This window comes from Cibotium barometz, chromosome 14 (genome assembly GCF_041138505.1).
Source record: "Cibotium barometz isolate CiBa-2024 chromosome 14, ASM4113850v1, whole genome shotgun sequence".
Taxonomy (NCBI): domain Eukaryota; kingdom Viridiplantae; phylum Streptophyta; class Polypodiopsida; order Cyatheales; family Cibotiaceae; genus Cibotium; species Cibotium barometz.
The window spans coordinates 7,543,119-7,560,900 of record NC_141059.1 but is presented as its reverse complement, the minus strand read 5'-3'; the positions used below and the strand labels follow the sequence as shown (position 1 = coordinate 7,560,900).

The following is a 17,782-nucleotide window of genomic DNA, read 5'->3' as shown; positions in this document are numbered from 1 at the left end:
AGAGAGAGAGAGAGAGAGAGAGAGAGAGAGAGAGAGAGAGAGAGAGAGAGAGAGAGAGAGAGAGAGAGAGAGAGAGAGAGAGAGAGAGAGAGAGAGAGAGAGAGAGGGGGGAGGAGGGATGGCATCGCCGATGATCAAAGTCATGGAGGTGCCTTTTCCATTTCATGGAGTTGTAGAAAACCTTGTGGTTTAGGGGAAAAAATCCTTTAAACTCTTAAAAAAAGAAAGACTCACTAACTTCAAAGTTTCTAAAGAGGGTATTATATTCAAACATTCAAGTTGTGTTGCTCCTTTGAAGGCATGTGCAATATGGTGATGGTATATGAATATTTTATGCCCACCATTGAACTCATTAGAATAAGAAAATTATATCAACCCATGCAACAATGAAGCATTATGATGAGAAATGGTACTAAATGTGGGGTGGTATCTCAAACTATATGTACACAAAAGTGCAAAGCAAAAAAGGAAAAACACCCATTTTGAAAAGAAAATGGACAAAATAAATTGTGATTGAAGACATTGTTAAAAAGAAAAATTTGAATCTTTTCACCTTATTAATCAATAGAGTGAAGTACCAAATCCCAAAAAATGCAAATGCTTCTTTTTTTATACATCTCTCTTCAAGCATAAAATGTTTGGAAGAATCTCAAGTAATCAAGGCTTAGGTAAACTAGGCCATTATTTAAAGTCTTTATAGAAGTCATGTTTTCAAATTCAGAAAACCAAGCCATTAAAACGTACAATCAATTGATCTTCCTCAAAACTTAAGTGAGCCATAGTTTTTAGAGCATCTAGCTCTATTTTAGTTCTTGTAAAATTCAAATAATAATCAAATGGGATTTTAAGTAGCTAGCAATAAATCTAGGCCAAATAAAATACACTTTATTTTTTAAAAAAATCAATGTTCAAGGTGTTCATCAAAAACTTAATCTTAATCACCTTTTTTGGTATAAGTTAACTTTCTAGGGCACAAAATTTGGTCTCAAAATTACTAGAAATACAGGCTTTTTTGAAGTCTTCACTCTCTAGGGTCTAAATGTGAATCAAAATTGGTTTAAAAGGGCTAATCACTTCCATTGTTTGTTAGCCACATGTTTTGTGCTTTTGGGTTTGCCAATCATTTTCAGCTAGAATATTGAAGAGCATTGGTAAAATTTGATTGGATTTTTGGAAATCAACCCATTGTAAGGTCCAGAGAGTAGGTGCTATGCACTTTCACCAACATACTAGAGAGCTATGGCCTCTCAAAAGGAAAGGAGTCTTATCATGACCAAAATTGTTTTGAAATCAACATGAGATTGATGGTTCCGAATTAATTCCTTCCAATTATGAGATTGTTTTGAAACAAAGGTAAGCTGTCCCTTTAAGTGAGATTTGAAAGGAATATCCAGAGTTGAAGGTTAATGGTTTTGAAGGTGACTATATGGGGGGATGTCCTTTTTAAAAACCCTGAAAAGTGCGGTTACTTTAAAAGTTGGAGGGTAGACGCTGGGGGTGTGCCACGTGGATTGGGTAGGGCTCTCTCATTCCGACAGTATCCGACATGTTATTCTAGTGAGGTTGTAGGGCTCGTCGGCATTAGAGCCACTTTTTTTCTTGTACTTCTTCAACAAAGGCTCATAAAAATAGCGACTATCCCTAGCTCCCCACCATACACCCATTCCAAAATCTAGCTCTCCCTTCCCTCGTTTGATTGCTTCGGATTAGGGTTGTAAAATATTAAACATTACCTCCCATAAGCTCACTTTGCTTGCAGCTAAACGGCCCCATGAGAGAGTAAATTAGTAGCTAGACTTCTAGGGAGCTTGCAGCACGAAACTGCTGCCATGGCTGGAGGTTCACCTCTCTTCAATTAAAGTGACCACTTCAACAAAGCATGGAGTGCACTAAACATTCGCTCAAACGTTCCTTAGCTTGCTTTGTTCTGGCTTTAATCACATCCTGCGGATTTATACTTTCGTTTATGAGTTTGGCAGATGCTACGCCTTTCCTTGCTGGTAGGCATGACTTACCATATCGTTCCTTACCACAATTCTTCACTGCTATACTAGGCACGGTAGAGGCATCAGCAGGAAGGTGAAAGGCTTCGACCTAGGGCTTCAACATAATACCCTCAAAATAGCTATCTTAACATAGCTTAACAATGTTTTTGTCCTTAACAACATTAAATGATATCTTTTTCTTGCAGGCTGTGACATGGAAAACCCACAATTCAATAGAACAACCCAATACGACGTAGACCCTCTTGATCCAGTGCAAGCAAGCGTTTCAGAAGCCTCCTCGCCTTCCATTCAACCAACAGGAGGCCCGGATCGTCATGGATTTGTTTCCTATGAGGTAAATATACTTTATTTACGCATCACATGATGTGACTTACGTTTTCAATAGAAGTTTTTATATGTGTTGCCTGGCCTAAGTTAGTGGACGTAGGTCGTGAAGAATGGCCATGGACAGAATTTGGACGGTTTCTGTAGTCTAATTAAACTAGTTTATATCGCGTGGTATTAAGTCGACGTGATGAACGCAGGGCAAATTAGATGGTGGAATAGAGAAAGGATGCAGGAAAGGAAGGGTATTATCGCCAAGGCTAGGATCAATGCCACCAAGCTGCGTAACGAGATGTGGAAGCTGCACACCTTGCAAGCCGGTTCGCGTGCCCATCCAGCCCGGCCGCAAACCCATAGGACTGATGGACTATTATCCGGAGGCCTGGAGATGTAAATGTAAAAACAAGCTCTACGTGCCCGGGCCAGGCACGTAATATGATTTGCTACACAAGGTGAACTTTCAACTCTCTCATCCTAATTATGCTACGATCATAATTATAATAGTGTATCGTAATGATTACTATACACTCTTGAAGACTCTTCGATCAATATTTGATGAAAAACCTTTTAATGCCGTATTTTTGTGTATGACTATAATTAAGAATACAGTCTCACAAGCTTTCGTTTACCTAATGGCCTACTCCCAATATCTTGCTTTATAAAGGACCTTTGTCCCTGGGCGTCCCAACGTCCTTATGGATTGTACAAAGATGCTCTTCGTTTGAAAGTTGTCTTTATTCAACTTTGCCCTCCTAGTATAAACTAAGCGTTCTAGCTTCTTCAATGATCTTATCACTTTACTCCCAAAAGAACTCATGTTGTATGAACATTATGGGACTCCTCTTTATGCACCTACATTGCACCTACATTGTACAAGCTTCAAACTGTTTTCTTTTCTAAGAGAGTGCCCACCCTTCCGAATATTTCTAGTGTTTTCTTTTCTTCGAGAGTGTCCGCCCTTCCGAATAGTTCTGGTGTTTTCTTTCCTTCGAGAGTGTCCGCCCTTCCGAATACTTCTAGTATTTTCTTTCCTTCGAGAGTGTCCAACCTACACAATTGTAACATCAACTAAGTGTCTCAAGCCATAACACATGAACGTTGGTGTCATACAAGCACACCCCCAAACCAATGAAAAACAATATTGTTTAATGGGCGGATTAATGAAACTCAGTTTAGGTGCAGTCTAAGCAAGGCATCAAGAATCTGAATGTAGATTGAAAGCGGTTATGTGTTCTATTTGCTTGCAATAATATGTACTCTAGCCTATGCTACTTGCTCCTATGAATGAAATTTGGAGCTCATAGAACTTTATCCATATTAGGGAGTGATGTATGAAGAAACTTGTGCACAACTGCTAATGTTTTTTTATGCTTTAATAATATTTTTCAAGCCATTTTAATATCCTTTCCTTCAATAAAATTACACATGTGAGTGTAAATTGTATTTATTTCTCCAAAATATGTCTTTGAAGTAGCTATATTCAATATCACAGGAGGATATACGACGACAAATATTCAAGCTCTCCTAATGTCTTCCTTCAAACAAGTGCAAGGGAGACCCTATCCATGATGATTTTTTAAAATTACACCACCTTAAAACAACAAATGATGAATCAAGGCATGTGAAGAATTTGTAATAGCTTCGAATCAAGTTTCACATAATATTTCCATCCTCTCTAAAATAAATAGTTAAGAAAAATATTTTATTTTATTTTTTTTTCTCTTCTAATTATTACTAAATCTAGCTTCAAAGGTTTTTAATCCTCTCCTCTTCTTAGCATATTTGTGAAGGGCTCACATTTCTTGGTTTTTGAGTACTTGAACTATCAAGAAAATTAGCCCTATGTTCCTAGTATCATCTCAAGTGGAGCTCCTCTGGTCACCATTCTACCCTTCTGAATATTATTCCCAAGGAAAACATTAGGGTTATTTATAGCCAATTGGCTATTTTTCAAGAGCCTCCAAAATTATTTGGCTATTTTAAAAATCCATTTTTCTAAAAATGTGTCCAACTTTTTACACTTTTTAAAGGTTTTTAAGAAATATTAGCTAAAAATACATTAGATACTACCATTTTATATAAGAAATCCAAAGATTTGCCCCAAATTTCTAAAATTTTAAATTTCTAGGTCTATATAAAATATATATTCGCCAAACATTTATACTTATAGATTCTTGAAGGTGCCTTATTTTTTACCCAGATTATTCCCCTTAAGTGTATTGAGACCCTAGCTTGTGTGTTTTGTACCTTAGTTGAATCCCAATTCAATTTCTTGTAATTGAAAGCCTTTCATGTTTTGTACCTTTGTTGAATTCCAATTCAACATTGTTGAGAGTCCATGTAGTGTAAGTTTCACTATGTATTCAACATGCCTTTGAGTTTTAAGATCCTTGACAATTTTAACTTGCCCTAAACTTTTAGTGTCATAAATACCATTCACAAAGAGATTTGGTGCATAGAGTTCCAAGATACAACGAGTTGATGTTGTATACAAAATAAAAATTGTATTGACATCTTTTTTGCTTTTATATCATTAATAATGTTAAAGGCTTTGAATATATAAAAAATATTAGTTTATATATTATTAATAAATATATTTTTACATACAATATAGAAAACTATGCATTTCAATACACATAATTTTCATTTATGTGTCGAACTATTTAAAAAATTAAAAGGGTTCGATAGAGATTGTATACTAGTTTTTAAATTTTGACTATTCCTTGAGAAATAGCAATTTTTTTTATACAGGTAAAAGATCCCTCTATAGTTAAATACAACCACGAAGGGCTAGATACAAACTTGCCTCCATGTGCAGGACAAGGATCAGAGAATCAAGGGTGGAGAAAGATGCACTTCATCTCTGTGGGGCTGGTTGCTCTATGAGGAGGAGGCTATCTACTAATAAAGGGAGAGGGGGGGGAAATAACCACCCACGTGGTCTATAGTGCCAAGTGGGCTCACCACATCTATTTGTGAGAAAAGGGCCAGGCTGCTAAAGCCTCAAGAAGGCTTCCCACCACTTCCCCCATTGGCCACGGAGGGTATGAATGATGTTAAGCCAAATGCTCTTAAAATAGCAAAGTTTCTTACACTTGTTAATGTTGCCAATCTTTATAAATGAATACTATGAACACATCCTTTTACAAATTAGATGTATTGGCAATTAGGATTTATCTTCATAAATAAATGCTCTGTACAAACCCTTTTATAACGTTATCATAGGCTTGTAGAAAACTACAATTGGATATATTAGCAATTGAAATTCATCTTCATAAATAAATACTATGTATATACACTTTTATAATTATTTCTTAACACTAGTCTTGTGGAAAAAAATTACACTTCTATGGCTTTTACATATACTATATACCCTTTTATAAAAGGGCATATACTATGTATAACACTAGTCTTGTGGAAAAAAATTACACTTCTATGGCTTTTACATATTTTTGCCAAAAACTTACTGCTTTTTAAGTATGCTCTCTCAACGTATTAAGACACAACATTTTACATACGTCTCCTTGAAGATAAGTCTATCACAACATTTTACATACGTCTCCTTGAAGATAAGTCTATCACAACATTTTACATACGTCTCCTTGAAGATAAGTCACACAATATTTTTATGCTAGTTTAGTAGATTTGAAAATTGCAAATTTGCTAGTTGGTACATGTTTTTTTCAAACATTTTTCATAGTAGATGCATTCTAACAAACAAATCTATATCTCAGGTAGTTTCATAGAATTTACGTTGTTTTGCCTTTCCATTTCTTTACAGTCCATACATTAGCCTTAAGCCACTTTTGTGGCTCAATTATAAGATTAGTGTTAGAAAGACTAACATTAGGATCTGTGTCTTGAGGTAATAACTTACACATATGGATTTAACAATATGGAATGTAAAAAAATAAATTTAATTATATAATCTTATATTATATTATGAAAGCTATGTTCTTGATATTGAACATTTACATATTTTTTAGATAGTAAAATATTATAGTGTGAAAGCTATGTGCTTGATATTGCATATTTAATTATATAATCTTATATTATATTATGAAAGCTATGTGTTGGATATTGAATATTTACTTATTTTTTTCCAAGAATCATAAAGGAAAGGCTCACACACTTATTGTATGTTTTTTAACCTACTTTTGCTTCTTTACTACTCTAGAGTACCTTTAAAGGTTTTTCAAAGTTCTTCTTTTCTCTATGAGTTCTGTTATGTGATGATAACCTTAATGGCTTGAAGACACTCTTTGGCTTGGGTATTTGTATTTATTTGCACCATGTAAGTTAGTTTCCATTGGGTTGGTTAGCTAATGGATATAGGACATGAATAATTTTAGCTTTTTAATTCAACATGCATATTAAGGTGCGTCTTTACATCACACTTCAGAGAAATCATCATTTTCTTAATAGAGATATTGGCATTATAATGAGCAATAATTTTGTAGTATATCTCTATTTGAACTTTAACATAAGAATCTAAAAAGATAAAAGTCTCTCTTGAAAATTTAAATTCCAATAGATATTGACCACACATAGCAACAATGGATCACATTTGTTAATAATAATTTCACAAAGTTATATGATTTTGGGTGATGTAGAAAGATATATGGATCACAAGTATATCACATTTATTAATATATTCAATACATAAAGATGAATTATTTTGTGTGAATTAGAGGGATATATTATTCCAAGTATTACAAATCCATAGTTCAAAGAAACTATATCAATTTTGTACCATGAACTTCCCTATATATGTAGGTATATGTATGTATATATATATGGATTTGTAATACTTGGAATAATATATCCCTCTAATTATTACATACATATATGTAGGTATATGTATGTATATGTATGTATGTATGTATGTATATATATATATATATATATACATACATACATACATATACCTACATATATAGGGAAGTTCATGCTACAAATTGATATAGTTTCTTTGAACTATGGATTTGTAATACTTGGAATAATATATCCCTCTAATTCACACAAAATAATTCATCTTTATGCACATTTTCAATACATAAAGATGAATTATTTTGTGTGAATTAGAGGGATATATTATTCCAAGTATTACAAATCCATAGTTCAAAGAAACTATATCAATTTTGTAGCATGAACTTCCCTATATATGTAGGTATATGTATGTATGTATGTATGTATATATATATATATACATATATACATACATATATATGTATGTATGTATGTATGTATGTATGTATATGTATATATGCATATATGTAGGTATGTATGTATATATGTATATATGTAGGCATATATGTATATATGTATATATGTACATATATATGTATATGTATATGTATATATATATATGTATATGTATATATATATATGTATATGTATATATATATATATATATGTATATGTATATATGTATATGTATATGTATATATATATATATATGTATATATGTATATATGTATGTATATATATATATGTATATATGTATGTATATATATATATGTATATGTATATGTATATGTATATGTATATATATATATGTATATATGTATGTATATATATATATGTATATGTATGTATATATATGTCTATGTATGTATATATATATGTAAATGCTTGAATACCACTTAAATCATGTTTGTAAGATCCCTTTTATGAGGTGAGTCAAGTTTGAATCATAATCTAAATTCAAAAACCCCAATGTAAGATGTTTTTAGAGGATTTACTATCTTTATGTTGGTGGGATAGCCAACACATACGGTTTAACATGTTAGTACATTATAATCAATTAATAACATAAATAGATATCAATACATACTAGACATCTACAAATAGTGATGGCATAACATATCTTTGTATTATTATAAAAGCTCTCTCTATGGCTGTTGATGATTTCATTACATTGTGAGCTTGTGGTGCCTTGTGCTATTTGATATTCAAAAAATATACAAAGCAAGATGTACAATTTCAGTATGGCGATTGATATCTAAGCACGAGAATGATGACTAAGGTTTTAATACTACATGGGTAATACTATAGATTAACACTTGGCACGCGGTGGATTGTTCGCCTTGTGAACAAAGTTCAGATCCATATGAGAATCCTCCATATAAGTTATATTGTAGCCGGATGGAGTAACTTCTTGATAAGAATATCCTAATCTAGTCCTTTCTTGCACATGTTAGAACTACACATCAATAACGTGCATCTCGATATGCACTAGAGAACATTTGAACATAATATTGAAAAGATTGTTGGCCTCTAGTAGAAAAAAACTGGTTCTATATCTACATCTTCTTCTTTATTTCTCCAAAGTGCCTAATTACCTTGGCCAAGGAGTCAAAAGACTCTTTGATGTTGTGTTCGGGTGTGGGTTGGATTTTTGTGAGGTGGTCTGGATGATGGATTCTCCAGTGCTTGATATGATTGATGAAGTGGTGGGCATTATGATTGTGATCCAGTGGAGGAATTGTGAGTGGCTCTCCTCTGCCACCATAATGATAAACAATCAATTGTATTCCATTCCATTCTTTAGGAACTTGTATATGATGCTATTTGAAAAGTTCATTTGTATGTTGAATATAAGTTAAACATTTTACAAGCATTGTTGAGATATCGAGCTCAACTAGTGCTGTGGCGAACATTGATGACCCGCTTGGGTGATAGCTTCCGCATCTACACCACTGGCATGGTTGGTTGAGTAGAGAAGAAGAAGATAGAAGAAAATTTAGCTATCCATCTCTCTCTTGTGTCTTGCTCTCTCTTGTGTGTGTGTGTGTGTGTGTGTGTGTGTGTTTGCTTGCTAGGGTTTGAAGCTCTCCCTCTCCCCCACATTCTCTTTATGGTATCATAGCCTGGTTCACGTGAGAGCTAAGGAGGCAATAAGGAGGCAAGAATAAGCAAGGAAGGAAGCGGTACTACACGAGTAAGAGCACCATCATCTCTTTCCCCTTCTCGGTTTAGGTACAACACCCCCTCAGTAGCTTTGGGAGCTACACATCTCCGATTGAGGAGCTATCTTCGCGGGAGCAAAGCTACAAGATAGGTTTATTGTCATATTGGACCTCATTTTTTTGGCCAAATTCATGTTTTGGGTGTGTTACAGGCCGCGTTTTATCACTGCAGGGTATTTTCGATAATTTTCTCAAAGTTCTGGTAGAGAATTGTTTCTACTCAAAATCTGGTTATTGCAGTGCATTTTGGAAGTTCAGACATGGTTTGTACATGTATTGTTGATATTGGGTGTATGTACATATACTCTGGTCACATTTGGTGACACACAAGTCGTTCTGAGTACCATTGCTGCAGCAATTATAGGAGGTCTACAAGAAAACATGTCTGACGGAATTAATTAGATTGTTAGTGAGAAGTTGGATAAGAATAACTTCTATGCCTGGAAGTTCAGAATGACCAATTTCCTAATGGGTAAAGGATTTTGGGATTATGTAGAAGGAGACGATGAGGAGCCTTCAGAGTTATCTAAGGAAAATGCCACTCCTGTAGATATAAAGGCATTCAAGGATTGGAATCAGGGTGCAAGAAAAGTCATGTAATGGCTTTCCATTAGTGTCACAAACACTATGATAGGATAGATATAGGATAAAAACACTCCAGTTGCATGGCAGAATTTGGTTTAGATATTCTAGACTAACACAAAGGCAAGGAAGTTGCAGTTAAAGCAAGAGTTGCATACTATGGAAAAGAAAAGCATGTCCATCAATGAATATGCCTTAAAGATCAAGGGCATTATTGAATCCCTTGGGTTTATCAATGTATCAGTAGAGGGTGATGACTTGGTGAGTGTCTATCTTAATGGGCTTGGCAAAGAGTACAACCCATTCAAGACCTCCATTGCAGTTAGGGAGAATATTCCCAACTTTCAGGACTTGATATCTATACTGATGATAGAAGAAAAAGCTTTAGGTGAGGATTATTCTTCACAAATCAAGAACACATCCACTACAAGACACTGCTACCATACACGCGTTCAATACACGCAATAAGTTACGGGCGCGTGTATGGTCGCGCATGTATATGAGTAGTATCGAGCGCATGTATATGAGTAGTATCGAGCGTGTGTATATTGGCATCTAAATTTGCGTGTATTGAAGTTTCAGAAACGTGTCTACCAGCGCGTGTATATTTGCATCTAAATTCACGTGTATACTGGTTTTAGAAACGCGTGTATCAGCACATGTATATACACGCAATTATACACGCATTATTACACACAAGAACTTTATTAAGAAAAACTCCATTCCTTTACAAAATTAAAAACTATTTTCTTTAAACCATCTCATAGTACATTACAATATATATCATTACACAATCCCACTACATGCATTTACAACAATGAAATATATTCAAAAATAAATTATGAGATGATAATTAAAAGACAACATATACAATAGAAATGTCATCAATTTAGAACGATACAGTGATGGATTGGTTAGGGTTCGATCTCATCTTCAATGAGATCCATCCTCGCCAAACGATCAACATTAATATCCATTTGATCAATTTGTAAGGCTATGATTAAATTTATTCCACTATCGATATTTTGTCCATTGATAATGGTATCGATGCCCTGATCATCCTCATCAACATCACCATCATCCTCAATGGTAGGGTCATTCTCATGATCATGAGAAATGGCATGCTTATCCTCATTATCATGATCATCTCTTATTTCTTGATCATCGATCACAACATCTTCATTGGCATATTCGACATCATCTTCATTGCGGCTTGTTACATCCTCCGTATGCTCTATATCAGTGAATGTATTATACATCACTTTGGAACGTGGTGCAATAGGGATGATGTACCACCATTTAATGTCATGCACCATTGGCAGATAGATAACCTACTCAAATACACATACTGCAGTAATTAATTAGCATATCAAAAGTCAAGGGGTACGCGAGCTTAGATATATATGTACATGAAACACATTAGTAAAAAAATGCATACCTGCTCACATTATTGTGGCAATACGAGCCTATCTTTCTTTGTTTGCCAAAACTTTGTAGAGTCAATAGTTACATAGTAACTTGCATGGCATTTTATCATTGCATTAGGCCCTTTTTCCACCACATTCATTTGCCATTTGACATCCAAAACATACACAAAGTCTTTTAAGGTCTTCATGAAGCGCTCTAGGAAGAACATCCAACATGCATGCATAGTGCCACATAAAGCAATTTTGTCCACTAAATGCACAATGAGATGTAGTTGACTTGTGAGAATGGTTCACGGAAAAGTCTCCTCTACCAAACAAACCACCTCCACTGCCATAACACGCGCATCATCCAACGTGGCTGGATCAATTGCTTTGGAACTAACATATCTGAAAAACAAATGAATAGTACGTTACACCTCATGCACGTTCATTTGGCAAGAAATAATGAAGGGTGATTTGACATGGGTTTTACATACCTCACAAGCTCGCCCATCTTATAAATACATTTTTTCAAACTCCTATTTGCACAATGGTCGATGCTAGTAGGTAGTATGAACTGCGCACATAAGAGCACATGTATGTATGGTTTATGGCATTACAAAATTTAATTTCAACGTACAAGACTTGGAAAACACTTACTTGGAGCATCTTAAGCTTGTGCCAATCGTGGTACTTCAACCCATATAGTTGCTCAATGCCTCTTTTCTTAGTGGTTGTAAAGGCTCCCTTCAATGATCTCATGCATCAAGTGGGAGTACGCAAAGTGGTGATGGCCTGCTTTACCTGCTTCTCCTCTTTCTTTGATATAATCCATGGTGCAGGCGGAAGACGAACGTGCCCACCCTTCTCTCGTGGTGGCCAAGCTTGACGCATACGTCCTGCGACCCGCAAGTCCTCCTGTACGCTAACATTGTCTCGTTTACCAATAACATGTTCCCAAATACCAGATTCCATATTCTTGAAGATGTGCATGGGATCAAGAAGATGGTTGATCTTAAGATGGGTCCAATATGGTAGCCGAAAAAAAATGGAGTACCTACACAAGAGATTGCTCTATGTGATCTTTAATCCAATTAGAGACTACACAAAACAAGATTGAAAAACATTACTATACCTATTCATGCCATCTAGAGGAAGAATATTTGTAAACTCCCAAATATGCTTCCAATGTTTTGCACGAAGTGTTTGTGGAGGAATGTTACTCTTACTAGCAACATATTTAGGATGATCTAACGGGAGAAATCGATGATGATTATCAAATATGGTCTTACACAAACCGTCAATATACTCATGTACTAACAAAGGGCCACAAATAGGACATGCATGTTTACCCGATGTTTTCAAACCTGTTAAAATATAAATATAAGTTAGAATAATAAAGTCAATAGTTATAATTAATATAGCCAATAGTATTAGAGTAGGGAGGTAATTAGAATTCTTACCAGAACAATCGCTGTATCTTGGAAAGTCATGCATTGTCCACATCAACACTGCTTTTAAGTCGAAGTGTCGAGAGGAGGGAGGCCTACTAATGTCCACCACCGCAACACCTCTCCATAGTTCCTCCAGCTCATCAATCAACGGTTCGAGATAAACATCCATATGCTTGACTTTATGTTTTCCTAGAATTAGAAGGGATAACATAAGATGTCCCTTCTTGATCGCCATTGATGGTGGAAGGTTGTAATTCACCAACACAACTGGCCACACGCTGTATGCGGTGCTTTTGAAACCAAATGGATTCACTCCATCCATACCTAGGCCAAGTCTCAAGTTTCTGGGCTCTGTTTTAAAGCTAGGCCACTCATCTTCAATATGCTTCCAAGCAAGAGTTGTTGAGATATCGAGCTCATCTAGTGAGGCGGTGGACACTGATGACCCACCTAGGGGATAGGCCCCACACTTATACCACTGGCATGGTTGGTGAGATCTTGGGTGATATGCAGCCAGTGGGATGATAGGCTGTGTGACAGCCATTCTAGAGACTGGCATAGTTATAGCGCTAGCTCATTTAGCTGGGTTCGTACTATAGAGAACCCTTGTATGTATTGGTTGAGTACCTTTCATATTGTGCGTACTCTTATCTTTGTATATGGTGTATTGAATGTTGAGTGAAGAAGGAGAAGATTTTCAGCCTCTCACCTTGTGTGTTCTCTATTAGGGTTTTGTGAGTGTGTGTGTGCTTGCAAGAGCTCAAGCTCTCTTCCCCCCTGTATCTTTTCATGGTATCAGAGCCTGGTTCGTGCTAAGGGCTGAGCTGCAAGCAAGAGAACCACAGGAAGCGGTACGAGGGTAAGAGCTTCAACTACTCTTCCCTATTTGTAAAGGTTGTTTGTTATGCAGCATGTCGTGAATGCCATGTCTAAAAATGTTGAAGCAGCACAAAAAGATGATGTATGGTATGTGGATTTAGGTACTTCGAACGACATGACAAGTCATGGGGAGTGGTTCAAGGAGATGAAAAACCTTGAAAGACCAGGTTTTGTGGAAACAGGGGATGACACTGCTCATCCAATTGCCCATGTTGGAGATGTGCCATTGTCTATGCAGGATAGCAAAGTGAAGTACCTTGCAGATGTACGTCACGTTCCGAACATAACAAAGAATCTGGTTTCAGTTGGCCAGATGATTGAGCAGGGTTTGCAGGTTCAGTTTAACCCTGATGGTTGTTATGTTGAAGACTGTAAAGACAAGTGTAGGTTGGTTGCAAAAGGCAACAGAGTGGGCAAAATGTTTACGTTGAATGTAGACATGCCTGAAATGAGTGCTGCGATGTTTGCAAATGGTTCAGGATTTGTTGCAGACATAGACATTTGGCATAAAAGAATTGGACATGTGAATGTGCAGAGAATGAAGTCTATGCAAAGACTAAAGGAATTGTGACAAGGCTGCCAAAGTTTAAAGTGGAAGGTATGCAGAGAATATGTGAAGCATGCCAACTTGGAAAGCAAACAAAGCATGTATTTCTACGTAACAGATATGTGAGCAGAAATGTACTAGATGTTGTGCATTCAGATATATGGGGTCCTACGAAGACCATGTCTATGGGAGGCTGCAGGTATTATGTGACATTCATTGATGACCACACAAGGAAAGTGTGGGTATATTTCATGAAGGAGAAGAGTGAGGTGTTCACTCACTTTCAAAATTTCAGAGTTTTGGTTGAAAAGCAAACATGGAAATATGTAAAGTGCCTAAGGTCAGATGGAGGGGGAGAGTACTTCTCCAATGAGTTCTCTGAATTTTTGAAGAAGAATGGTATTCGGAGACAATTTACATGCAGATACACTCCACAGCAAAATGGAGTTACTGAGCGGAAAAACTGGCACATTGCTGAGATTGCACGAGCATTGATGGAAGAGAAGAATATGCCACATAACTATTGGGCTGAGGCTGAGGCTGTTCCTACAGTAGTATACATCATGAACAGGACTCCAACTGCAACCATACATGATGTAACTCCAGAGGAGAGGTTTACTAAGGTAGAAAACTTGATTTGTCTCATATGAAAGTTTTTAGATGCATTTCATGTGTGCATGTGCCAGATGAGCTGAGAACAAAGCAGGATCCAAAAGCTAAAAAATGTGTGCTTATTGGATATTCCCTTGAGCAAAAGGGATACAAGTGTTATAACCCTGCTACATGTGAGTTAAGGGTAAGTAGGGATGTTGTCTTTGATGAGATGAGCAGCTGGTATGCTGCTGAAAAAGAAGCTATTGGGACTGATGTGAGTGGAAGTGTGGTTGCACAGAATGCAGGTCAGCAATCACAGTCTTTGAGTGGACCACAAGAGTCCTCATCTAGTGGGTCTATTGATAGACCACAAGAGTCCTCATCTAGTGGGTCTATTGATAGACCATGGAGTGGCAGGCTGCATCATAATACCAGTCCTACAAATGTGATTAGTACATCACGTAAAGGAAAAGAGAAAGTGGTTGAGCCCCTTGGTATGCCTGACATTTCTGCAGGGCATTCTCATGTTGATGGAGAGTCTAGTGGCTCAAATATGAGCCTTGATGAGGAGCTTGGGATCCCAGCTATGAGAACACCTGGTGTAAAGAAGGCTATGGAAGCCATGAATGAAAAGCTACGAAGATCTGGGAGAGTGAAAAACCCTGTGCAAAGGTTTACCTATGATAGTTATGTGGCACATCACTATGCATATATGGCAAAGGTTGTGCAGGTTGTAGAGCCCACATGCATTGATGAAGCTGTTGAAAATGTGTGTTGGGAGAAAGCTATGGATGAGGAGATGGATGCACTATATGGAAATGAGACTTGGGATTTAGTGCAATTGCCTGAAGGCAAGAAAGCCATTGGATGCAAGTGGGTATACAAAGTAAAACATAACAGTGATGGAAGCATAAATAGGTATAAGGCTAGGTTGGTAGCCAAAGGATATGTGCAGACATATGACATTGATTATGAGGAAACTTTTCGCCCAGTTGCCAAGATGGCAACAATGAGAGTTGTGATAGCAGTGGCTGTGTCAAAGCAATGGTCTTTACATAAGATGGATGTAAAGAGATGGATGTAAAGAATGCATTCTTGCATGGGGATTTGCAAGAAGAGGTGTATATGTTGCAGCCACCTGGTTATGAGGATGTGAGTCACCCCGAGCATGTTTGCAGGTTAAAGAAAGCCTTGTATGGCTTAAAACAAGCACCAAGAGCATGGTCTGACAAGATTTCTGAATATCTTGTCACCATTGGCTTTCATGTAGCCAATGCAGATTTCTCGCTGTATGTGAGACATGGTGATAGAGGGGTTGTGCTTGTTGTCATCTATGTAGATGACTTGATCATTACGGGGGGGACCATGATGCAGAGATCTTTGATGTAAAGATCCTGCTTAGACAGAAGTTTGAGATGAAGGATATAGGGGAGCTCAGATATTTCTTGGGCATTGAGGTGATTAGGTCACCACATGGTATTGGATTACTGCAGAGACAGTATGGCTTGGACATGTTGTCCAAGTATGGTATGACAGGCTGTAAGCCTATTTCCGTGCCATTAGATTAGAATGGCAAGTTGAGTGCAGATTCAAGAGAGATCTTGGAGGATCCTACTTTGTATAGGCGCATAGTAGGAAGTTTGATCTACATGACGATCACCAGACTAGATTTGAGCTATGTTGTTGGGTTGGTGAGCCGGTTTATGCAGGTTCCACGGAAACCGCATTGAGACGCATACTGAGGTATGTGAGGTCTACTTTGCATTGTGGACTATTTTATGAGACTAGGAGAGATATATTTGTACATGGGTATAGAGATGCTGATTGGGATGGTAGTATCTCAGATAGAAGATCTACTAGTGGCTTCATGTTTTCTTTGGGGAGTGCTACTGTGACTTGGAGCAGCAAGAAGCAACCTACGGTTGCTTCATCCAATACAAAGGCTGAGTATAGAGGAGCTTCTATGGCAGCATGTGAGGTAGCTTGGTTGAGAAAGCTACTTGCAGATTTGGGTCTATCAGTGGACAAGTTGTCATTTTCTGTGACAACATTAGCAGTATACAGTTGGCCAGGAACCCAGTTTTTCATGCTCGGACGAAGCATATAGAGGTCCACTACCATTTTGTCAGAGAGAAGGTCTTGGGCAGGAGACCTTGACCTTGTTTATGTCAGCACAGAGAATCAGGTAGGTGACATCTTCACCAAAGCATTGGGTACAGAGAAGCTCCGCAGATTCAAGGCTTCCCTTGGTGTACATGAGATGGAGTTGAGCTCGAGGGGGAGTGTTGAGATATCGAGCTCATCTAGTGAGGCGGTGGACACTGATGACCCGCTTGGGGGATAGGCCCCACACTTATACCACTAGCATGGTTGGTGAGATCTTGGGTGATATGCGGCCAGTGGGATGACAGGCTATGTGACAGCCATCTGGCATAGTTATAGCACCAGCTCATTTAGTTGGGTTCACACTATAGAGAACCCTTGCATGTATTGGTTGAGTACCTTTCATATTGTGCGTACTCTTATCTTTGTATATTGTGTGTTGAATGTTGAGTGAAGAAGGAGAAGATTTTTAGCCTCTCACCTTGTGTGTTCTCTATTAGGGTTTTGTGAGTGTGTGTGTGCTTGTAAGAGCTCAAGCCCTCTTTCCCCCTGCATCTTTTCAGGAGTGTCTGCGGGAATTCTCCACATGCCATCATCCGATCGATGTGAGGAATGCCATGACATGAGCTTTGCTATGGATTTGCACTTGAACATGTGTTTGATGCGAGGAATTATAGGAAAGTGTCACAAGACTTTACGAGGTACATCAAAACTCTTCACATCTGTTCTATACCTTGCTTCACCACAAGTGGGACAATCTCGAGCCTCCTTATGCGTCCCACGAAAGAGAATGCAATCATTGACGCATGCATGTATGCGATCATAATCCAATCCTCCAAGAGATGTCACATAGCGCCTCACTATGTCTCTTGAGGTGGATAGTCTATTCCCCTTTGGAAGCATGTTTGATAATAGC

The 17,782-nt window shown here is 37.3% G+C and overlaps 1 protein-coding gene across 2 annotated transcripts; it reads left to right on the top strand.

Moving 5' to 3' along the window:
- The first annotated feature begins 1,638 nt into the window (after window positions 1-1,638).
- On the top strand, window positions 1,639-5,456 carry LOC147631616 (uncharacterized). 2 transcript variants are annotated; one of them, XM_086807854.1, is made up of 4 exons: window positions 1,639-2,000; window positions 2,192-2,340; window positions 2,531-2,782; window positions 5,082-5,456. In XM_086807854.1, the coding sequence occupies exons 1-3, from the start codon at window positions 1,880-1,882 to the stop codon at window positions 2,762-2,764; spliced, it is 504 nt and encodes a 167-aa protein (XP_086663980.1). In that variant the 5' UTR covers window positions 1,639-1,879; the 3' UTR covers window positions 2,765-2,782; window positions 5,082-5,456. The 2 variants fall into 2 exon arrangements, with proteins under 2 accessions (XP_086663980.1, XP_086663979.1); XM_086807853.1 differs by lacking the exon at window positions 5,082-5,456 and having other exon boundaries at window positions 1,640-2,000; window positions 2,531-3,001.
- Window positions 5,457-17,782: the final 12,326 nt, after the last annotated feature.

Excerpts from the sequence above, each read along its gene's own strand:
- LOC147631616 (XM_086807854.1), top strand. The coding sequence starts at position 1,880 with ATGGAGTGCACTAAACATTCGCTCAAACGTTCCTTAGCTTGCTTTGTT. Across the intron at positions 2,001-2,191 it reads TGCTACGCCTTTCCTTGCTG|GCTGTGACATGGAAAACCCA; the intron begins GTAGGCATGACT and ends TTTTTCTTGCAG. Across the intron at positions 2,341-2,530 it reads ATGGATTTGTTTCCTATGAG|GGCAAATTAGATGGTGGAAT; the intron begins GTAAATATACTT and ends TGATGAACGCAG.